The sequence below is a fragment of the Sphaeramia orbicularis genome, chromosome 4 (assembly GCF_902148855.1).
Source record: "Sphaeramia orbicularis chromosome 4, fSphaOr1.1, whole genome shotgun sequence".
NCBI lineage: Eukaryota > Metazoa > Chordata > Actinopteri > Kurtiformes > Apogonidae > Sphaeramia > Sphaeramia orbicularis.
In genome coordinates this window covers 41220208-41243711 of record NC_043960.1, presented here as the reverse complement: position 1 = coordinate 41243711, position 23504 = coordinate 41220208, and the positions used below count along the sequence as shown (strand labels likewise).

Genomic DNA, 23504 nt, shown 5'->3' with positions numbered 1-23504 from the left:
GGACTCAAAGAAACAACAATTTCATCAGTGCTTTAAATTAGAATGTAGCCTGTCTTTTAACACTTCTACAGTCTCCTTCCTCCAGAAACAAAACGTGTGGAGATGAAAGAAAATTGTAGAACACACCATCCATGTATCCAGCTGTTGGTCCTGCCCACACAACAAATGCCCCGAGACACCAAAACAAAGGGATTTTACGTCAGTGCTCATCAGCTACTTACAAAAGTATTCAGCCATCTACTTGGAGTGGTTGTGTATGTGTGGGTGTGTGTGCAGTTGTGTTGTATCGGGTTCAGACAGGCAGACGTGATGTGACCTATTCTCAACACAGATTTACCGAACAGGCCTGGCAAACACACAAATGACTTCCTGGAATCACCATCCCCTTGCACACTCCTTGCTGTTTTTTTTCCCAAAAGAACTGTCACGCTGTGTCACTATGGTAATAAATGACTGTTAGTGTGCTGAGCTGCATTGATAATTATGGAAAATAGCTGTGGATTATATAAATTATCCAGACAAGGACCTTTGCTTTTTTCTTTTCTTCTTTTTTTTTTATTTCAGCTTAGTCAGTTTTCCATTATTGAGCTGGAGACGGGAAAGACCCAGCATCTCTTGAGGTTTTGTGGAAAAAGAAAAAGCTGATATAACGTGAAGTAAGCCAAAATAAAAGAGCCCATGTAGACTGGCTTTAGAATACATGTGGGGAGTGCCACAGAAAACAGGAAGGACACAGGGTGAGGGCAAGGGGATGAAGTAAATGACTCAGTCGATGGCAACCGAGAGCACAGCAATCAATAAACACAAAACACAGAGCATCTCTGTTTACAGTGAAACAATTCTTCTCACGCTCCATAAGAAAACAAGATGAATAGGAATATCTCCCATGAGAAAGACCTCACTCAATTAAAACACAAATGGAAATGGGGTGAATCAAAGTGTGCAAAAGAATAACACATGGCCCAGTGAACATGTGTAATGGTCTGGTATTTACCAGGCTTTCGAGTCTTTTAGCAACGATGGAGGCGAACCGCCTTTCTCCTGCCAACTCGGAGATGAGGAAGATGTACTCCGGCGCTGTAACCTGATTGGACCGATGGGTGCGACCTAAACAAATACCATGACAAAAGATAACACAATCAGAATGAAAGTGATCCTCACATCGCTAGTGTGTACACTTAAATCCACTCTAAGAAATGAAAATATGTCCAAATATTTCCCAAGGTCTGACATTAAGAGTAGGGATGTAACGATTACCAGTATAACGATAAACTGCGGTAAAATTGCAGACGGTTAGTATTACCGTTTAAATTCTAATTATCATGATAACCGTGTTTGATTACCGCACTTTTAGGGGAAAAAACCCTCTGTAAAGATCTGGTTTTATGTCAAATATTTGAGCATAGTTTTAATTTATTACAATTTTAATTTTCTATACCTAATATTTGGAACCAATATTCACTTTTAAAGTCTCTGAAAAGGTTCGTTAAGCATCTTTGTGTTATTTATGCAATAAATTATATACATTTTTCAAATCGGATTTTAGATATTTTTTTGTGGTTTTGTCCTTTTATGTTTATAAAGTAGGTTAAAGTGAAAAAAATAATAGCCAGATGATATTGATGAAGTTGTGCTGAAAAAAAAGACACCAAACATGGCTATAGTAAACCTTTGTTTATATAGTATATAAAGGCAAAATCAAAAGGACTGAAAAACGGACAAAATAGGCTTAGACCACTAAGGGTTAATATTTGAATGTTTCTGCAACAGAAGGTACATTGTGCCAATTATTTTATTTTATTTATTGATTTTTTTTTAGTACAACTTGGTTAAATTATTTCAGTGTGTGTATAAATACGTTTTGAACATTCTGAGCACAATTTCAACAATACCGCGATAATAATGATAACCGTGATAATTTTGGTCACAATAACTGTGATATGAAATTTTCATATCGTTACATCCCTAATTAAGAGTATATGATCATGAAAGTATGAACAATAAAATTATTTTTGTAATTCTGATCTGCATGTTTTCATACTGTTTCTTTTAGACTTTACTGGCTTAAACAACCAGATTAAAATAAAATATTTTAAAATTACTGAATGCACAAAAAAAGCTGATTATTTGTTATAGGATGACAGCATGTGCATCATTAAATAACGGAGGAAAATCATATCATTACACCCATGGGATTGGAGATATTCCACTTTGCAGTCTTTAGAGGATGAAATAAACAGAAGACTCTCTATGCTTTTTTCTGTAGAAGTGTTTTGTAGACATCTGTGGAATCTGAGTCTCTTGATTTCTGAGGAAATAATTTCTACTGTGGGTGTGCAGCCCACAGACTGACACAAAGGTAGGCTGCAGATAATAAAAAGGCTAATGGATGCAGGATGTTATACAAATTGCAGCAAAACAATTAGCAAATAGTAAACAATAGATTTAATAATACACCGGTGTTCAGAATGAAAGGTCAAACCTACAGACTAGAATAAGTGGGAACACAGAAACATTTGCTGTTACAGAAACAGAAATGGGAATGCATTCACTGCCCCAAATAAAATCTGAAATCTGTGTTGTTTTGTAAAACACATGGGCACCAACAGATGTAATATTGCATTGATGCACAAATCACAAGTTCAGAAACTGACACTGGGATGGCCATGAATTATCACATCTTTTCTGATTTGTCTGTGTTTAAATATATATAGACCTACATCTATCATTTTATTAATAGGATGAAAATGGGCAAAAATTTCAATATTCTAAAGTTTGGCAAATAAATCTTTTTCTTCAGCTTTCTAGTATTACCAGGATACTCTTTAAATCAGCATTCCCAAATTATATATCACGACAAATACCGATGCTGATCAATACGGAAAAAGTTGTGTATGACTGGTGTTTGGTGATATTTTTGCCCGACCTCAGGGTAAGACTAACTTCATCTGACTTACCAAACTGCTGGATGGCTCTGTCTGCGCTCCAAGGCAGCTCCAGGGTCATGTGGACTCTCCGCCTCTGGTTCTTAATCCGCTTGTCTGCTTGCAGGGAAATCCCAGAGCTTGCTGCCTCAGATATGATAGCCACCAGCTGGAGAATGGAAAGAGGGTTGAATTACAGGTGGAGGCATAATGAGCAGTGTTTATAAAGCATTATGTCCCTTTTAGAGACTATCCATCGAGGTCGTGAAAACTATTTGATTGGTAATCGGACCTTTTCTCCACCCATGAAGCGGTCTTTCTCTTTGATGTTGATGTGGTCAATGGTGAGTCCCTGCTCAGCTCGTGACTCATAACGAACGATGCCGTCTGGCCGTCGCACCACACGACCCTTACGCCCAGTCATCTACAGAGATATAACCATATTCACAGTGAATGAAAAATCTTAACACCGTCATTTAATAGCATTAGATACTTATAATGTCTACGGCTCATACCTCTGATACTTTATCTGGTCCTCCCAACTTATCAATGAGCTCGTCCAAAGTATTGAGAGGTAGTTCTTTTCCCAGCTCCGATATTTTGTTGAGGAGGCCTTGCTTCATCTCCTCTATCCTGGCTGTGAATATTAAACAGACGAAAAATTAACTACATGCAGGACACAGTCACAAAAATAACAAGGCACCAGAGACTTCTAAGCAGAAGGTAGATTCAAGCAGAGTCAGTCTGTGCTCAGGTTAAAAACCCTTTCCTTTAGCTAATCATCTCACCTCACCACAATAACTGTGTTTCTGTAACTGAAATTTCACATTTTGAGCAAAAATATGAAATATATAAATGAAGAAAAAAAAGGAAAATATGAACAGTGTGTTTCCTGCAGCTGATTTGGACCAACTACAGGAGGCTGTTATTGTGAGAACACAGAGCATTAACCAAGAAAGTACAAGATAAAGATCATCCTGTTATTGTTTTCCATCTCAAATGGAAAACTGAAACTGAGGAGCGAGTTGGTCTCTCCATCTGTCCATGTACACCTGTTGGTACTTTTTGTTTTGTGCTTTTAAGGAAACAGATGATTCATCAGAGCTAATGTTATCTACATCAGAGCTTATTACATCACCCATTATGTGTATTAACCTTTTTTCAAAAACAGGCTTATGTTCACTCCTAGGATAAAATTCAGTGCTGGGCAGTGATTAAAATTTTTAATTATGATTAATCGCATGGATTTCTGTGATTAATCACGATTAATTGGATAGTTGGGGGGGGGGGCAGGCATCAACAGCATGTATTGCCTTAAAGTGATATTTCAGACTGGAAGTACTCCAGTGATAAAAATAATTCCACATTGCAGTGCTTACAAACAACTTTGTCCTTCTCAACCCCACCATCTGAAGACATTTAAAACTAGAAGCACTCGGAGAGTGCAGACCTCCGCCAAGGCTGATCAGTGCCCCCCCCCCCCCCCCCCCCGTGGGCCCCCCCACCCACGATCACCACCAAAATTTAATAATTTCTTCCTTATCCCATTTCCAACAAACCCTGAAAATTTCATCAAAATCTGTCCATAACTTTTTGAGTTATGTTGCACACTAACGGACAGACAAACAAACAGACAGACAGACAGACAGACAGACAAACCCTGGCAAAAACATAACCTCCTTGGCGGAGGTAATGAAAATGTCCATGTAAAAGACCTGTACCTTTCTCCATGTTTATGTCCCCACCAGTTTATTTTCGGTTGTGAGTGATTGACAGGAGTCTTAAGCCCACTAATAAGTACTAATACCAATGAGCCCAATAATATGTGATGTTCAGTTGTTAAAAGCAAGCAAAGGGGGCCCTCTAGTGGTCGAAATAAATTGCACTAATGTGTGTATTGTACTTGCGGTGTTACCGTAGCCTGTTCGGACATAAGAAGGAACTAACAGACATGCTTCTTTCACTCTGTTTGTATGGCCCAAAAAATGTTTGCCTGTGAGTATTTTATGTTCAGTTGTTGTAAGAATGAATAGTATAAAATATCTCTGATGTGAACCTTTGTTGCTGGATAAAAAGACGTCGTAAATCTTAAATTAATCTATAAATGCTAATCATTAGTGTGTCTATGGATTTTCCCATTCAAGTTAGAATTGAGCTAGCAGTCTTTTTCCCATTCATTTAAATGTATAATGCCATGTAAATGTACCAAGGCAATGAACAGAACTGAGACATATTTCGTGTGTATGTTGCAGTTTTACAGTGAGTCTCAAGTAAAAAATTTGGAGAGAAGTTTTCAGCATCCGGCTTTTCTTGGCAAACCTGTTGTCTATCTGCCGAGCTAATCGCTACACGCACACAAACAGGGGCAGAATAATATAAGTTATAATAAAATGGCATTAACATGAGATTAAAAAAAATTGTCAGCGTTATTTAATGAATAACACGGTAATAACGCGTTAACTTGCCCAGCCCTAATAAATTATTATTTTTTAAAATTACAATATAAAGACAACAGAGTCATAATAGAAGCAGAGCTGTATATTTATGAGAAAAAAGCTTAATATTACTGAAGTTGATAAAATTACCAATTGAATCAAATACAGCGGTATGACTCTAGCAGCTGCTGTTTGTATTTAATCAGGATTTTATTTAATAACAGGCCTATTGTTTCAATATATTATTTGATACTATGCAGTTTCTCTTAATATCTGTTAAGAGACAATTTGACAAAATTTTAACCCTGTTATATTGTCAGTTGTTCTTGAAATATGGTGATTTTTTTTCTCAAAATATATAAAAAACACATCAAACAAACATAAAACATCTTCAAAATATGAGATGCTTCTTTTTTGTCATTTCCATCATCCCTTTCTAATACTATTTTTACCAAATGAACATAAAACAAATAATAGACAAAACCCATCGTACCCGTCTGACAGCTAGTGTGGTTCACAAAGATGACGTCGTCGTTTTCTAGGGAATCCGGTGATGAGTTGGAGTCTGTATCCATACCATCGGAGTCACTACTGCTGTCATCACTTATGTTGATCACACCTCCGCTGTCCACTGTGTGCTTAGGTACCTTGGGCTGCCGACCTCTTGGCTTACCTGTTTGGTTTCCACATCAGGATTATATTTAGAAACAATAAGCAAAACTTATCAGGTTTTTAAATGATCTTTCATTGTGATAGCTGCAAACAACACCAGTGAGAAACCTGATATGAAAACGGTCTGAGTGTGCACTTGGTGGAACGGTGTTGCAATCCCACTTACGTTTCCTCTTATTCCCCGGGGCCTTCTCTCTCCTCTGTTTTTCTGAAGGGAAATGCTTCGTTACTAGAGACTGGAACACTCCCCTAAAGGAAAAAAGGAGGAGAAAAGAGAGGAGTGAGAAACATTTATTCTAAGAGCAGGGCGAGTCAGGAGAGACCAGACAATTAGAAACGTCAAGCTCCTCAGTAGGCTTCATTATAGTTGAAAGGTGTTGACAGGAAGATGAACATGTTGTGTGTGATCTAATACACTCAGACATTCAGGCACGTCTGCCCAAAGCAACATAGGGTCAAATAAGTTCAAAACACTGTGAACTTATGTTTTCTTTCCAGTTTTCTATGATGAGTAATTTGTTATTAATTTAAATAGCTCCGGAGACTGCCTGAGCTATTCATTAATTAAAGGAGAATGGTGAAGGTTAAAACTGCATGTCATGAATACTTGTCTATTTTATAGACTGTATGAGGAGACAGTGTGCTTCTCCAAGGTTTGGCAAACAATTTGGCAGCTTCATGAAGCAGCAAAAGGAAATCCAAGTTGAAAATGCAAGACTGCTACAGATTACAGGAAATAAACAATAAAAAAAAGAGACAGCTAAAGAATATGTGAAACTTTACCAAACTGTAAGCTGATGTGAAACATATGTAAAGGAAGATGAAAATGAGTATTTTATCTGTTCATCTAATCCAGCAACTGAGTTAGGACAATTATTCATTTATATTCTGTATTTCTGTGTTTTAATTCTACAATTGGAGAAAATCAGACAAGAAAATACCAGCACAGAAAATATACACCCTCCTGCAGGTCTATCCACTCTGTGCTAAACTCAGACCATTTACAAAAATCGACTATGTGACACAGTTTCGTGTCATTATGGTAAAGTTAAGCAAAAAAAAAAAATCTCTGGCAGACGAGCTGCCATGTTGTTCAGTTTCGTCACAGGCCACTTGAATTACATGATGGTTAAAGGTCATTAAGGAAGTGCTGCCTGATAATGCCAAAACACACTGCCCACTGAAACTTTAATAGGAGACATAGGAGAGATATTCAGGGCAAAAGTACACACCAAAGAATCAGTCCAATTTTACTCACTCTGCTGCAGAAACAAATCTATCAAGGTGCCCATCGTTCTCATCTAGGACTTCTCTTGTGCGGGACTCCCCAGTAGACTGCAGTCCAATAACTATGCACTGTGGTGGAGAGAAACAAATAAACATCAACAACTAAACAGGTTTTACATGAAGTACTTTAAGTTTTTAGACTGTTTACACTCCTTCAGCAGTTCTCATCATTGTCCAGTTACTGCTCCTGGACCTTTCCACAGGTTATTTATACGTACTACTTAGGTCCATGTTTCAGTGCATGTTATGCTGACCTTTCCGGCCCCCAGCTCTTTCTGAGCCAGCTCCACCAGGCAGCGGACCTTGGCAGCGATGCAGAGGTATTTGAAGAAGCGCTGGTGAGATGACCAGAACTGCCCCCACAGAGACTTCCTGCTGACCAGGCCCAGCTCATCAGCTGCACGCATGAACACTTGCAGAGCCTCTGCCCACTGAAGAAGGTTTCCAGACAAGTACAGTCATTTCAGAGTTCAGTGTTTCCCATTTCAAACATGATAAGCATGAGAACTGTGATGCTCACCAGTTTGGCAGCTTTGTTATAAACCAGTTTAAAGTCACTGTCCAGTCCAATCTCTTCAATTCGGAAAGACACCCCTGAGAAACTCAGCTGCCTGGCAATGTACATCCCGCTCACTTTCATGTCCATGGCGACAATCTCCATGGCACCGACACCTCTGTATACAAACAGCATATAAATTATTCAACAAAATTCAATCTTTGGTCAACAATCCATTACTAGAAACAGACTGTAAAGTATTTTCCAGTAAGGACAGTGATTTACAGATGAGTTTGTATCCATACAACTGAAAGCCTTTCAAAACACCTCAATGTAATACAATGAATTTCTGCAACATGTCACTATACAAACCTCTTTTCAATCGCGTGCAGGAAGTCTTCAAACGTCCTGAAGGGTGTGCCCTCACCCCAGATTCCCAGGCGGCTCATATAGATCATGTTCTTTGGCTCAGAGGCACCTGTAACAGAGATGACAGAAATATCTATTTTTTAAATCCTCTGTTGGATTGCATTACGGATTTAAGGGCAGTTGTGTGTCTTTGTGTGCCAGCCTACCTGTGGCACTAGCGTACACCACTCTGGCCCGTGGCAGCTTGTTTTGCAGGTCAAGCACTGCTTTGCCCATCTTTGTAGATGTGGCATTCTTGGCTTTGTGGCATTCATCAAAAATAATCTAGGAAGCACAGGGGTCAAGGGCAAAAAAGGCAGACACGAAACACTAATGTACACTAAACCACTGTTTGATGCAATGATGTTCAAATAAGAAGGATACAACTCCATCAAAGTCTGGCTTGCACCAGTCCAGGATCTGTTTAATTCTGGTCCGGTGCTGCCCTCCTGCCTGGCTCTCTCCAATTAGCGCAGAGTAAGTTGCAAACAGGACTCCTTCTGAGGTAGCTGTGTCTCCATACTTAATCTACAATGGCAACAAGGAGAATAGGTTTGAGAAAATTATGTAGTGACAAAAAAAAACTCTGAAATAAATCAGTAAGAAAATTGACAGAAATGAAAGAAAAATTACAATGACCATTGCAAATGAAAGTAAAAGGAAATGGAGCTGCAGGTAGACTTTGTTTTGTTTTCCTCCAGTGTTAATGGTTCAAGGTTTTCAAGAAAAACTTCTATAAACCAAGATTTTCATCACAACACCTTAAAAAACAACACTAAAACAAAAAAAAATAATTAAATAGCTTGAGCACTTGTAGAATTGACTAAAACTTAACTAAAATAAAAAACAACAAAATAATAATAATAACTCTAATGATAATAAAGATAACCTGTTCTGAAACAATCTGTGTGGCTTTCCCATTGATTCCATTCAGACTCACCTTGTTTAAGGCATGCACAGGAATATTGGGTGCATCTATGTCTTTGAGATCTCTCTCTGCATCAAATTTCAGGTCATTGGATATACTGAACCTAAGGGCAAGAACAGGAAAATCAGTAATTCAACCAGCTTCTGCACAATTTACCTCAACATGCTCAACATATCCTTGCATATAAATCACAGCTTCTGAATCAATACATCTAAACAAAAACTATAGTTTTGTTTTAAACTGGTTCATGATCCCTGCAGAGGTCAACATTTACAAGGGAAACAAATCAATAGGGTGATAAAGTCTTCTCTCTTACCATAGTGCTTTCTTCCTTCCCTTAAGGTAGTTTTCCAGGATGATTCCTGCCACAGTGCGTCCCTTTCCGACCCCTGCCCCATCTCCGATCAGGAAGCCTGCTCTCTGGTTGTTCTGCAGGATCACTTCATGTTGCTGAGTGTGTGCAAAGAGCAAACACATTAACAGAGGAGCCCATACAGTCAAAAACAGATGTGTTTCAAATTAATTTGTTTGCATGAGAAGTGTCAGTGTATTTACCTGGCAGGCGTAGATGATGGCCTCTAGCTGCAGAGCAGATAGCAAACCGCTGTTGATAGTTGATTGGGGGATAGACAGAGTGTAAGTGATGTCAGGTGGAGGGACACTAGAAAGTGTGTTTGTCTCCACCACTATGTCAGGATGAGAAATTCCTATGGTGGCTGTAGAGACAAAATGAAGCAGAATATTTTAGAAATAAGGCAATGTCAGGTTGGATCATACAACCAAATAGTGCTGTATTAAAAAGGAAAAAGTAGATGATTTAATGTGCAGTCAACTGTTGACATTTGTTCTAGTGACCTACATTTGGAGGGTTTGTACTCAGCATATGTGTCTACATGTCCCAGTTCTTCTGTCTCCTCTTCCTCAGCATCCTCTTCCTCCTCTGGCTGTGGCTGGGGTCTCTGAGCCTAGTAACATCAAACATTAATTCAGTGATGGATTAGCAATAATTTGGGAGTAATAAATTTTGGTTAAGTCCAGGTGAAGAGGAGTTGGTAAACAGTATGTAGCTGAAAGTCAGAGGCATGTGAGCTGTTAGTAAGGATTTGCACAGCACATCTTAACCAGTGCAATGATAAAATAACAAATGAAGAATGCATGAACCCAGCTGAAGCGGAAAAAATGAATGCTCTGAAATCTAGCTGCAAATGTAGAATGCCAACATCATATGCAAATGCACAGGGCCTCATTTTAACAAACAGGTAGCAGACACTTCTTAAAAAACAATACATGCTGTAATCTGTTCTCTGGACAGTGTGTATTTGCAGAATGCTCAGTTATGTGCAATCCGAAGCAATGCTTTCATCATCTGTGGCAATAAAGACTTGCCAAAGCAGACCAAAGTACTTTAGTCTGTCTTAAACATATTAGCTTAGTTCTACCTTCATGTCAAAATGTGGCCCTCAGTATTACATTAGTCGCAAGTTAGTGTATGTTTCCATGGAAAACAGACAGTAATACAAGCCTTTCTAGTATTGCAAACACACAGGTCCATACTGCACACATAATCTGAGAGCCTGATCAAGTTAGAGAGCTGGTTTCATTTTTTGCATCAGACTGGAGAAGGCATGTGAGGCTACCTGGAATCCTCCTAAAGGTGGGGTGCTGATAATTGCAGTTATATCATCCAAACTGGCCAACCCATGAAACCTGCTGCTCCCCTTTAGCTGCCAACAAAACACAAAATGAAGAAAGAAAAACTCAAATAAACATGGTGCCAAATACATGAAAACTGACCAACAAAAAGAAAACATGATTAATCTCTTATTGCGTAAATGTCTGTGTTTTTCTGTATGCATATTGCCCAAAACAGCGTGTGGACACTTCACAGATGTCTGCCGGAGCAGTACTCCACAAAATGCAATTTGTTGACGGGCGGTGAAAAGCCAGCGACAACAACAACAAAAGGCAGATAAAGCCGTGTGTGTCTGGGAAACATAATGGATGAAATGAGGGCAGAATGAAAAGGAAAACATAAAAGGCTTTCAGAGGGCAGGAGAAATAAATGCACTCTGATTCGTATCAAAAAGATATCCTCGCATCCATCAAATTCAAAGAGGACTCAACAGCAATGAGAACAGGGATAAAGGAAAGACTGCTGAAAACAAAGTTGGATACTGTACTATACTGCAGATAAATTCAACTCTCTGAAAGAGCTCTAGACTACAACCTGTGCTGAACACGTCAACAGGTTAAGACTTTTTAAAGTTACAATGTATGCTTGTGTGTTTGCATGAAGATCCTGATGGAGTCTTGAATTGTGCTGAGAACTAGAGATGCACCGATACTGATACCAGTATTGGGTATCGGTCCGATACTGAGTGTGTGTAGTAATACTCGTAAAAGTGCTCCGATACAAAAACACACCACAAACATACCACTTGACGGCAGCGTGACGTTCATCTCATAGTGCAGCAAGTACATGGCAGAGGAGTAATGTTAGCAGTGTGGAGATTTTTTAAAATAAATGACGGTGACAAAAGTAACACTGACTGCAAGTTACGTTAAAGACACTGATGGATACGGATGGAGCGTACATTCATCACATAATTCGGTCCGTTTTCCGGGAGCTAGCAGATGCATACCCACAGTCATATAAAGCTCATCATATTATCTTATATGTAAGGCTCTGTGCGTACCAAGATGGAGAAGCAGTACCACCGGGAACTGTGGAGGTAGCAGATATTTTCAAAGAGCAACTATCTGAGTTAGTGAAAAACTACTGACATACTAATGACAACTACTTTCATCAATATCAATATTAGCATCCACATTGGTATTACCTCCTCTGTCATCACCATGTTTGTTATTACTGACTTTCTTCTTCTTCTCAAAAATGTCATTCTTCTTCGTGGTATTTGGCAAGTATGGTTAATTAAGAGTGGCGCCCTCTGGTGGATTGATTGAGAAACACTCATTCCAATACATTAAATGTCAGTAGCAGCACTTCGTTATAGTCAGACTAATGACAACGACAATATAGCACATTTTCAAAAGTAACTAAGAACTGTAATGGTATTACTAAGTACTCATATCAGAACTTGGTATCAGCAAGTAATCAAATGTAAGTACTTCTGGAAAAAAGTGGTATCGGTGCACCCCTACTGAGAACCAAGTGTTAACATCAGCAGACTTTTATAGGTGAAGTTTTACTGTACTTATTGCTGTTTCACACAGAAATCAGTGTACAGTGTTCTTTCATTTCTCAGCCCTTATGTTAGCTGACCACACAGTTGCCACCAAACTGACACCAATTAATCTGAGGGTAGCTGACTGTGATCTGGGGTTTCATCTGTTTGACCAAACAGCGTGGACACATGACCCATGTCAAGTACTCACATATTGAGCATGAATGCGTGACTAAGGTTAATGCAACTATTTTTCTTATTCCCGGCACTTAGCTTATGTAGTGTGTTTAGTGCACACATTCATCATATTGATGATGACAATACAATTTATCAGACTGGACTACGAGGATGACATTGCCTTTACTATATCACCAGAAGAATGACGATACGCCCTGGAACCAACGCCCTATCAGAGATCAAGAAGGATGATCTGATCCTCTTGTTATTTTTGTTGTAAAGACACATATGTAGATCCAACCCAGTTTAGGTTACATAACCATATGTTGTGAATGCTTGCTACTGACCTCTAGTTGGCTCTGTGCTGGTGTGGTGGTGGTACTAGTGTTGACGTCCCACAGGGTGGGCACTGTGTCCAAGTTGTCTGTGCTGATGAAGGACTGGGCATCAGCATACTCCGACAGCGAGTCAGCCGGAGAGGAGAACAGGGAGTTTGTGGAGAGGTCATCAATGCAGGACAGGTCCTGAAGGCACAGAAAGAGAGGTGGTGTTAAGTTCGCTCTCAGAAACAGAGCAAAATATAGGACACAGCAGTGAGTCATATTGATTTTCTGCCTAAAAAGAGAAGAGAAATTCACAGAGTGACATGACAATTGGCATATCAAAACTGATGGAGGTCACCACAGTCAGGCAAAGCCTTTCTAAGAAATCCTTTAACCATCCCTCTTCATGAGAATTGAAGGAACATCATACAGCCTACTTACATTACATAACATGAACTACAGGAGCAGTGAAAGAAAAACAAATATCAACAAATGCCATCAAAACAGTGACGACTTAGTATTAATGGGAATGAACCTATGACAACAAAGGGGGCATATTATATCTGGACTTCTGCCAACGTGGCACTTTTTTTTTTTTTGGATGTAAAACGAGCAGCCTAAGAAAAACTTAAGCATACACAGATGTGTGAGTGTGAGCATGTAAAACAGAAAGCAATGGGCAGGCATAATGAGACTGCTTGTGTCTGTGTGTCATTTCAGCTATGGCTGCCTTCCAGTCGCCCCTCTATTCATATCCCTTCCAAGCCATTAGCATGCCATGTTCTTTAACTAGCCTCTCACAGGCACCCCTGGGCCCCCGGGAGACTTATAAACATGGATGTGGGGAGATAGGGATTGAGGGATTAAGCGAAGGGGAGGGAGGAGAGAGCAGGGTAGGCAACAACGAGCTGAACAGAAGACAAACTGTGAGTCTGCGTGCAGCCCTCAGTATGTGTGACTGTGTACACGTACTATATTTATGCACTTTGGGCCATGTGTGGAGATTCCCACACCCCCATGTTCCAGCTGAAACCTCAGAGTGATATGAAAAAGCTCTGACAACTACCAGAGGATACAAGTTGCTAATTCAGCAATTTCACTTCCTAGTTATCTCACTTTAGGGTAGGCTGACTATATAAATTAACAAGAAAAATAACGACTATTCCTATAATGTTTACGGAACACACTGGAAGAATGTTAGTGGTTTTCAAATAGCACTTCCATGAACTACATTTTTTTCTTAAATATGAAGAGTTTGGGTTGATGCACAACATGTTACTGAAAGCACATGTCATGTACTAGAAGAATTAATACTATTACAGGTCAACCAATGGTGTATTTTTGAATATTAATAATGATCATGTGGCTCAGGAACAAGCTCATAACCAATTAATCATCCAATATTCCACCCTGAAAAAAATGTGACATTGTCCAATAAGTACGTTTCTTTGACTTCATTAGAAAACAGACAGCTGGTGAACTTAACATTGACATCAATGTGATAAATAAATGAATTAGTAGGCAAGTCTGGAATTAATCAAATGAGGAACCATTTTCATGATTTTATTTAAATGCACAGACAGAATTAATAGGTTTGTCTCTAGCAGCAATAATCAAAAATGTCCAGAAACAGTGTACAAAAGTAGAGCTTAATGATTAACTGCAATGCTGACTCAGTCTTAGTAATGTTACTGCTACTCATTAATGCCAAGAAGCTATACTGACTTCTGACATTGCTGCCTACAAGCCATTACTCACAGTTCAACAGAAAATGTTTCACAGGCTTGAGGACACAAGATGTGGAGCTCTTAGTGTTAACATGACTGCATCATGTGGGAATGGGGCCTAGTGAGGGAGGCAAACTACAGGCAGACAAACACAGTCCTTTGTGCAGATACATGTGGATATTTTTGTGTGCTGACGTGAGAGAAATAAAGCAACATTCTCACCATATGGATGTTTGCATACTAGAAAGAGGACTTTCTCAAGGGTACAGCACTCTACTTATCAGTGTTATTGTTAGCTCTATTATTATGGCGCTCTCTAAAACTCACTCACCCTACCTTACTCTGTCTCCTTCTGCCTCTGTTGCTGTGTGTGTGTGTGTGTGTGTGTGTGTGTGCTTCCTGAGGGCAAGATCAGGCATGAGCTCTGAAAGTAGGCTCTCCATAGTTGATCTGCCCTGCAGAAAGCAGAGTGGAACAACTGCCTTATTTTCAGGTCGGATGTGGAAAAGATCCCTATGAAATATCACTACTGTTCTTTTTCATATAATACGTCACTTTCTCCCACCTTTTAATTTCTCCTATATGTTCCACCTGGGAGTTATGCGCAAATTGTATGTCTTCCTATACTATCTTCCAATACCATCTTATTTTTTCCTTCAAGTTTGCTTAGTTTTTTTTTCATCCCATTATCGGCTCTATTAAATGAAGATGGGGAAAAGGGAACATTGTGTCAAAAGAGACGTCATTTTGGAGAAGAACAACTGTGGAAACAAACACTAAAGTACACTGGCACGTGTTTTACAATAAAAGAAAGTGCATTTTTTCTAGTTTTGTGACATTAACCCATAAAGACCCAAACAGCCACTCCTGACCTAAACCGTCTACTGATCGAAACTGTTTAATACCTGTTGATCCACTAATTCTATCGATACATGTGAATAATTGGTGTAAAATACAGTTTGTCATCTTCTCATGGTCATCAGATATGACCCATTTGGACGTTCAGAGGCTCCGTAGTGAACGTGGAAACACTGTCATTTTCTACAACATTGATTCACCAGTAAAACCCATGGAGTTTGATGAATGACAGTGGATGAACACACTTGGTTTATGTTCACTTAGTGATGTATTTTGCTGAAACAGTAACATTTTCTTTAGTTTTCTGTTTCTGATCTCATAACCCTCAACTTTAATCTGAGCTTTTATGAACATCTACAGGATCAGTGAATTAAATATAGGAAAATATATGATTCTACTGAAAAAAAATGCAAAAAAGAAAGGATAATGCTGTAATAAATGGGGATAAATCACTTAAGAAAGGTTAAATATAGAGAAAAAAAGCATTTGGGAACTGACACAAAAGTAACACCGGGTCTTTATGGGTTAGAATAGAGCATCACATGAATACAATTAACACTGTGAGCCATTACAATAGTTTCAACGAAGAAAAGGCTATATTTTTATGAAACTCTTAAAGGTTATGTATCACAATGGAGTAATCTGAGTTGAGGCTGAAGTTCTTCTGTAAGTATGTGATTTGTATTTCTACCTGGGGGTCATTGCTCCATGTTATATCCTGTCTTTTCCATGTCACATGACAACAAGCAACGGAGCATGTCGACTTTGCAATCGCTGTGATGATGCAGCTTGTGTTTTGACAACGACCCATCCCAGTGCGAAGGAATCACAGAAAAACTGCAGCAGGTTGGTTGGTGCTTACCAAGACATGGCCGACCTCAGAACCCCACTAATCGAGTTGTTAAGCGGAGCGGAACAGAGGCAGCAGCGTTTGTCCCCTGGCAGGCCCCCATACCCAGACCTAGTTCATCTAGTGTTCCTAAGACTGGTCTCTGCCAAGCACAGATAAGGCTTGAATTCCAACTGCTCTGATGGTAATCAGGCTCCTTCCACAGCACACAACCACACAAACGTATAATTACTAATCCTGCCTCTGCATTATGCTCTTTTTACTGCTGCAGAAAAATACACATTTAAACAAATCTGAATGTTTGTGCGTGCAGGTATGTCTTCAAAGGAAACTGAAACTGAAATAAACAGCTTGCATAAATCTGTATATGCGTGTATTGTAGATGTAAATTAAGAACACGTAAAACCCCATTTTCATGTTTATTCTAAACATAAACCACCTACACACAGTGTGGCTTCATCATCTTTTAACGTTCACATATTTTAATTGTGATGAATAAGATTAAACACCATCACATAATACAACTGCCCACGTAAATACAAAATCACAGTTAAGCTGCCAAATGCACTCAGGCTATATAATAAATATCAACCGGCACAAAACAGTGAGGAAGAAGTAAATATGTGCTTGTTGTGCAGCTCTTCCCGTCAGACTAAGGAAAAGTAAGGAACAGCTGTTTCAGATATAATACAATGGTACTGATTATGACAGTTCACAGATAAGTTCAGATGCTGCCATACAAGGAAATCTGAGTCCTATCTCAAAGTTAGTTTTATAAACACCAATTTCCATAGATCTGTGTACCTCCCTTTGTCTTCAAATATCACCATGCCCTTTTACAGACAAAAAAACCCCGTCTCTAATCAAAATTGCCATCTATGGTATTTAACAGAGGATAATTAGAGGAGGTTAAAAATGAGTGATGTCCAGAGTATGACTTCATAAAGGTTTTAGACTTGTTTAAAGTGTTAAATCAGTCTCTCAGTTCAGTTTTACATTAGTCTAATTCAAGTTAAACAGTCTTACAAAAGTCAAGTTGGCCCAATTTTAAGCCAAAAAGATAGCAACCCTATAATGAAACTAGGAACTAAGAGCCAGATAAGAACGGACAAAAGGGAGAAATAAGTGGTCATAATTTATAGTTTGTGGTTTAATCCGGTAGTCGAACAAGGCCTGAGAATACACACACACACACACACACACACACACACACAGTACAGCACAGTGCAGTGGCATAACTACTATAAGTCTTCCTGAAAGTCAAGGTTTGCTGTTGTTGTGACTAAAGCCGAGTGGTTTTGAGTGGCGACAAGATCGACCATTTTATAGTTTACCCAGAATTCCAAGCAAATTAATCCTACTTGAGATGGTCAAGACAGAACTAAACAGCTTTGTGCAATAGATACATTTAGAAATCAATGTGACGTTGGACTAAGCATTAGTCAGAGTCTGTCTTTGTGAAACTGGCCCCCGGGGATAGAGTTTACGTTTCCCAAAAAGCTGAGTTACATCACCGTCAGAGCAGATCGCTGTCATTACCAAAAGGTGCAGTGTCTTTCTGTTTTAGTCAGGAGACGTTTTCCCCATTTTTCAATGCATTCAACACACCTTCCCTGCATTGTTAACCTGCTAATAGCACTGTTGTCCTTGTGAATATATTGTGTTTGTTATAGAAATTTCTGCTTTTTCAGGCTTTCCAGGTAAAAAATACCTCTATTTAAGTAATAATATATTGCTGTGTTATCAAAAAGCAGAGTGTTTAGTCCTTGGCCACATCCTGTTAAACTCACCAACCTGATGAAGTGTAAGGGCAGGCCGGCCAGCTCCAGGGCTTTCCCCTCCTACACACTGCCAGCTTGGCTGTTTTTCCGACCAGGAAACAAGTCACCCTGCCCTCCCACTTACCCCACACGCCCACATGCAGCATATACACAAACATGCACCTCTCACCTTCTCACCATCTCGGCCATAAATTTCGGTCATCTCTTGCCTATTCTTTCTCAGTTTTTTAACACTCCAGCCCCCTCCTTTTTTCCCATCCTTTCTGCCTTTGGCCTCTCATTGTGTGTTTATCCAAGTTATATTTTCCCACAGAAATTTACTGCAGGAAAAGGATCTATTTGACCCAAAACTCACTTCTCACTGATATTAATCTGGATCTTGCTCAAAGTACAGTTCAGGGAGATATTTGTTACAGTCAAATAATTATAATCGCATCATATTTCCTAAAACGTTAAACACTAAATGATGCAGATCATTTACACACTAAGCTACTGTTCCACACTTAAGACTAAGCTAAAATGTATTGTACACAGAGTTTTGAAGATTTCTCTTTCTAAAAGACCAATTAAATGTTGCAGTGTGTTAGAGCACCCACTGTAACACTGCAGGCACTGGATTATGTTATACCAAGCTGTCTGTATGGCCAACAACCCCGACATATCTGTTTGAGTGGGACTTTAATAGCACAGCTTTAGGCTCTTGCTTTCTTTGACCTTCTCAGACTTGTAGCAGACAGACATTGACTTTTTTGGCAACGCACCTCTTTGATTAAGCTTCTACACAGGTCTGCCAGTAGATAAGCTTCTATCATCATTATTAAATAATAAATTTGTTTAATGGATTTGTAGTGTGTACTAGTTGGTTATTATAGTTAAGGAAAACTAAGACCAAAAGTAGCAGTAAACAGATACTTTGAAAAGTGATTAAAAAAAAAAAAAGTTTAGTTTTTAGTTCATTTAACAGACACAAAAACACAAAAAAGTAAAAGTGCTGTAATGATACAACACAAACAAAATGTAATTCAATTCCCTGCAAAAATCAGCAACAAAAATAAGAATATTTTGTGCAACAATTAATTTTTAATTAAAAGTCTTGTTTAAAATCATATTCAGTTGATGCAGTCTTCCATTCTATCTGTTTCAGCTTGTCAGAATCAAGGTCTTCCACATAATATCTGTAAAACTACACTACAAAAACATGAAAAGGAAAAAACAAACTGAACAACAGAACAAAAACTGTCACAAATGGTTTAAAGCTCAATTCAAGACTTACTGAAATGGCTACATGGTTGATTGTTATATATGGAAATTAATATTTATATAATTTTTAGTTCTTACAATATGTAGCTTTAGCTGCAGCATCCTATCAAAATCAGAAACCTGAAATCCAAAACTAATGTTGAAAACAAAAGGCATGTGGAAGGTAAAGGTAGAAGAAAGTTCTGCAATTGCTGCAAGTTCCAGCTCAACTCTAATGTGTCCACAGTTAGGCCTACATTTGCATGTGCTAAACAGGTACATGTAAAACAGAAAAAGATAAAAAGTATTGTCATCATTACATAAATCACACAGACCAGACCAGCTATTCTAGGCAAATCAAAGTGGTATACCCAGTTCAGCAACCTGCTGACAGGCAGACCTTCATGTCATGCCAAGTCAGAGTAAACTAAGCCAGGAAAGGCTCACGGCTTAGAAGCCTCCTGGAATTTTCCAATGTTTTCATATGTTCTGGGAAATAAAGGGAATGCCATGTCAACTGTCTCAGCTAGAAGGTGAATGATGGAAGTTCAAACGAAGTTCTCCTAGTTTGTGTACTTATGAGACCCTCAACATTGTACTTTACTACATGTGTTACAGGGCTTTAAGCTGCACAGGACACATTCAGCAGATCATTTTGGCACCAACAGACAAGTCACATATGCTGAGAAAACATGGAACAGAGAAAGAAAGAACCAGAGACGGGACAGAAAAACAGAGATATTTATCTGTGCTGTGGATTTGGGTTTGTGCCAAGAGGAAGTTACCTGTGAATGGGTGATATGAGGATGAACTGGCATTCATAGAGAGAGCTCACAGTTATAATCTACAGTTTGCACCCAAGATACTGTGTGTGTTTTTGTACGTGTATGTCGTGAAGTGTGTCTGTGATGCAAGTGCTGACACAAGATGATGCGTTAGTTATGCAGAAATTTCAACACAGCATACCACACAGGGGTATGTGGTGACAATTGCAACCGTTTCAGGACACACACAAAAGAAAACCTAAAAATGTTACAAAATTTTCAAAAATAAAATCAACTCACAAACAACATAATGGTTTGAAATGCTCATCAATTATTACAAAGCAAATGATATTTTCTTCAAAAAAGTAAAACAACAAAGATAGGTACCGCGATTTGTGTTTTTTAAAATTTATATTCGGCACCTATAGGAAACTATTAGGGTCTCAACATATATGAAATCTATACAGTAAACAAACAAAGTTAATATATCCATCCTCTCAAAAGCAGGGAGGAGTCACATTCCAGAATGTACTTGTGACTACCACCAACAAATGAACGCTATTTATCCACAAAGTGTATCACTCACCAACAAACATGTAAAATTCATTGTTTATATACATCTATATTATGGTATCATCAAGTTTTCACCTTCAAACAAAAACTCACAGAGCAGGTCACCATAACACTTTATGTATGCGCCAGCCAATAGTTAAGGACCGAGCACCGAGAATCAATGCAAAACCATCTTGTTTACATTATATCGCTGCTAGCTTAGCTCTGTTTTTGGACAGAAAACAGCCACGGTAAAACCACAAAACACCTCACAGTTTATGTAATTAATAGCTGAACTAAAGATCTTCTTGGAATAGTCCAAACAAGGTCAGAACTGTCACAGTTTAGTCTTAAGTTTAGTTTCAACAAATGGTATCAAACATAATAACATGTTTATACCCTCATAAAATTGATAATCATGCTCACCAGGAGAGAATGAATGCTGCAATTTGAGCATAAAATGCCATTCTTTTACATTACAGTTGTGTTCTGTTATGAAAACAATGCCAGTGCGTCTATTTTAAATCACTTGGTCACATTCTTTGACACTGAAAATAGTTTACCAGTTCCTGGTAGAGTGGGTAATCGAGAACAGTTTTTTTTTTTTTTATAACTGGTTCCCGGTAGCTCAATTCGTTGGAATCGTTTGCCTGCTTGCTTAACAATTCTGCTTATCGATTCCGCCTTCATTGCGCATGTGTGATGATGTCACACGTACACTGAATTATTCTGGTTTAGAACGTAGCCAACATGGCGTCGAGGCAGAAACGCTCCAAAGTACGGCTATATTTCTGGTAAAAAGATGACACCAGGGCCACTTGTCACACTTGCAAAGCTTCCATTTCTTCAAAGGGGGGAAATCCCTCCAATATGCACAAACATGCATGCAATTAATTTGCAGGAATGTCACATGTTTGATACGCTACTTCGCGACGCTTGTGAATCTAGAAGCAGAACAAAGACCAGGGTGTCATCCGAGCCCAGTTCTAAGGAGGGGCAACAAAAGTCCTGACCCCTCAAATAAAAATTCACTAAGGTAGAAAAATGGAAAATGAGGTGCACAATAGCGGGAGACATAGAGGAATTAGCAAAGCATCTTAGGTTTCACTTTCACTTTGTACAGTTGTATGGTGTGATGACCCCCCCCCCCCCCACCACCACCACCACCTGGGTCCAGCGTCATCTAAAATTATTATTTGTGCATACTGTATATGATACATTTTCTGTGCAAAGATGGATATATAAAAGACAGTTTGTACTCTTTTATTCCCTCACCCAATGAGAACTGATAAGAGAATCGATAAGGAATCCGATCGATAAGCAAAATTAATAATGGAATCGGAATCATTAAATTCTTATTAATTCCTATCCCTAGTTCCTGCCGTGGCAGAGTGACTCCATACTCCTTCTAGTGGTCTCATACATTCACAGTAACACGTTGATCAGTGCCTGTGAATGAATTCAACGTATGTCTCTGCAATGCAGTACAGTGACTAGGGGTGGGCAATATGGGCAAAACAAAATCTCGATTATTTTTAAAAATTTCCTGATAACGATAATCTGACGATATCCTTTAAAATGTAAAAATTTCTTTCTTTCTTTCTTGTTTTTTTGCAAAAAATGCTGTAAAACTACTTGCTTACCAGGACATCTATGGATAGACACAGCGTTTCAGAACAACAGCTCGTTTGTTTTTTAAGTCATTCATACATCTTCTGCAAAACATGGGCGGGTGGGGATGTGGGTGTGCGATCCATAACTATTGTAACCAACGCTAGGGTGAAACGAAAGTGAAACCTAACATGCTTTCAATGTCCGACTCCCGGCTTCTATTCCTCTATTACACAGTGGATCTTACATGAAATTTTCACAGCTTCTAACCTGTATCCATTGGACCCCCTCCACATGAATTTGTCACGTTTACCCCCCTTTACAGCGCCCCGGTTTGCATATAACGTTATTTTGACCAACATCAGTCTGGTCAAAACCGATCCATTTCCAGGCTAGTGATGTGGACCCACGTCTACTATGGAATCATCCACTGAGGCAGCAGACTCCTGCATCTTTCCTCAATGTGAGATGATGTGTTTTGGGTGCTGCCGAGTCACCACAAGACTGAATCCTGTCTGCTGATTTTCTTCTGAGGCACGCATTCGGCCAATGAGGACTTTCACGCGCCTCTCCTTTACCATCTATGCACTGTCCGTTTGTTTTCATTTCAAGACAGTATGAATACTCGATATGTAAAATTGCACATTGTCAAATCAACATTTACGGTATTATTGTAGGCGATACATATTGCCCACCTCTAACAGTGACATATTTGACATCACATCAGAACTCTTTATTTGAAACACTTCTAGGTCATTTTTCAATTTTTGAAGTAGAAATACTAAATTCAGCCCCTTTATGATACAATTACCCAGCACATCTGATTAAATAATCCTATTTTTGCTCCCTGTGGGAGAGTAATATTAGACATGGAGGTCTGACGGACCATTAAGGGAAACTTAACATCAATTGTATACTGGCAGTTTTTCTTCTCACTGCAAAAAAAAAAAAAAAGAATCTGATGTTTTTTATTTTATGCCTGATAAACCCACGCTTTCACACACCTGTGTCAGTGGACTATGATCCTGTTACTCAGATTAGAGAGCTTGTTTCCTGTAAGTTGGTTATTTCTTATCCTACTTGTGAAAAAAGGTTTACACTTTTATGGCCAGTGACACACAAATATCTAGGCCGCAATAACGCTGTTGTGTTTGCTGACAGAAACAAAAAAAAACAATACAAGAAGTAAAATTAGTCTGTCAGTTGCTTAAAGTAAAAATTACCCTTTAAACAATCACTGTGTATTAGCAAGAAACAGAATGTGTTTTAACATTGGCTCAATCTGAC

General features: G+C 38.8%; 1 protein-coding gene across 4 annotated transcripts in view; it reads right to left on the bottom strand.

The window, feature by feature from the left end:
• Positions 1–23504, bottom strand: part of sbno2b (strawberry notch homolog 2b) — a 65010-nt gene that overhangs the window by 10744 nt on the left and 30762 nt on the right. For 3 of the 4 annotated variants that reach the window (XM_030131954.1, XM_030131956.1, XM_030131957.1), the window contains 18 exons: positions 12860–13036; positions 10788–10874; positions 10010–10115; positions 9706–9866; positions 9467–9600; positions 9163–9253; positions 8607–8750; positions 8390–8507; positions 8187–8292; positions 7839–7992; positions 7573–7749; positions 7290–7387; positions 6198–6280; positions 5853–6032; positions 3440–3561; positions 3217–3348; positions 2958–3093; positions 995–1107 (listed from right to left, as the gene is read on the bottom strand). In XM_030131954.1, the coding sequence (XP_029987814.1) occupies positions 995–1107; positions 2958–3093; positions 3217–3348; positions 3440–3561; positions 5853–6032; positions 6198–6280; positions 7290–7387; positions 7573–7749; positions 7839–7992; positions 8187–8292; positions 8390–8507; positions 8607–8750; positions 9163–9253; positions 9467–9600; positions 9706–9866; positions 10010–10115; positions 10788–10874; positions 12860–13036 (2319 nt within the window). The remainder of the gene's footprint in view (positions 1–994; positions 1108–2957; positions 3094–3216; positions 3349–3439; positions 3562–5852; positions 6033–6197; positions 6281–7289; positions 7388–7572; positions 7750–7838; positions 7993–8186; positions 8293–8389; positions 8508–8606; positions 8751–9162; positions 9254–9466; positions 9601–9705; positions 9867–10009; positions 10116–10787; positions 10875–12859; positions 13037–23504) is intronic. The other variant, XM_030131955.1, reaches the window with a different exon arrangement.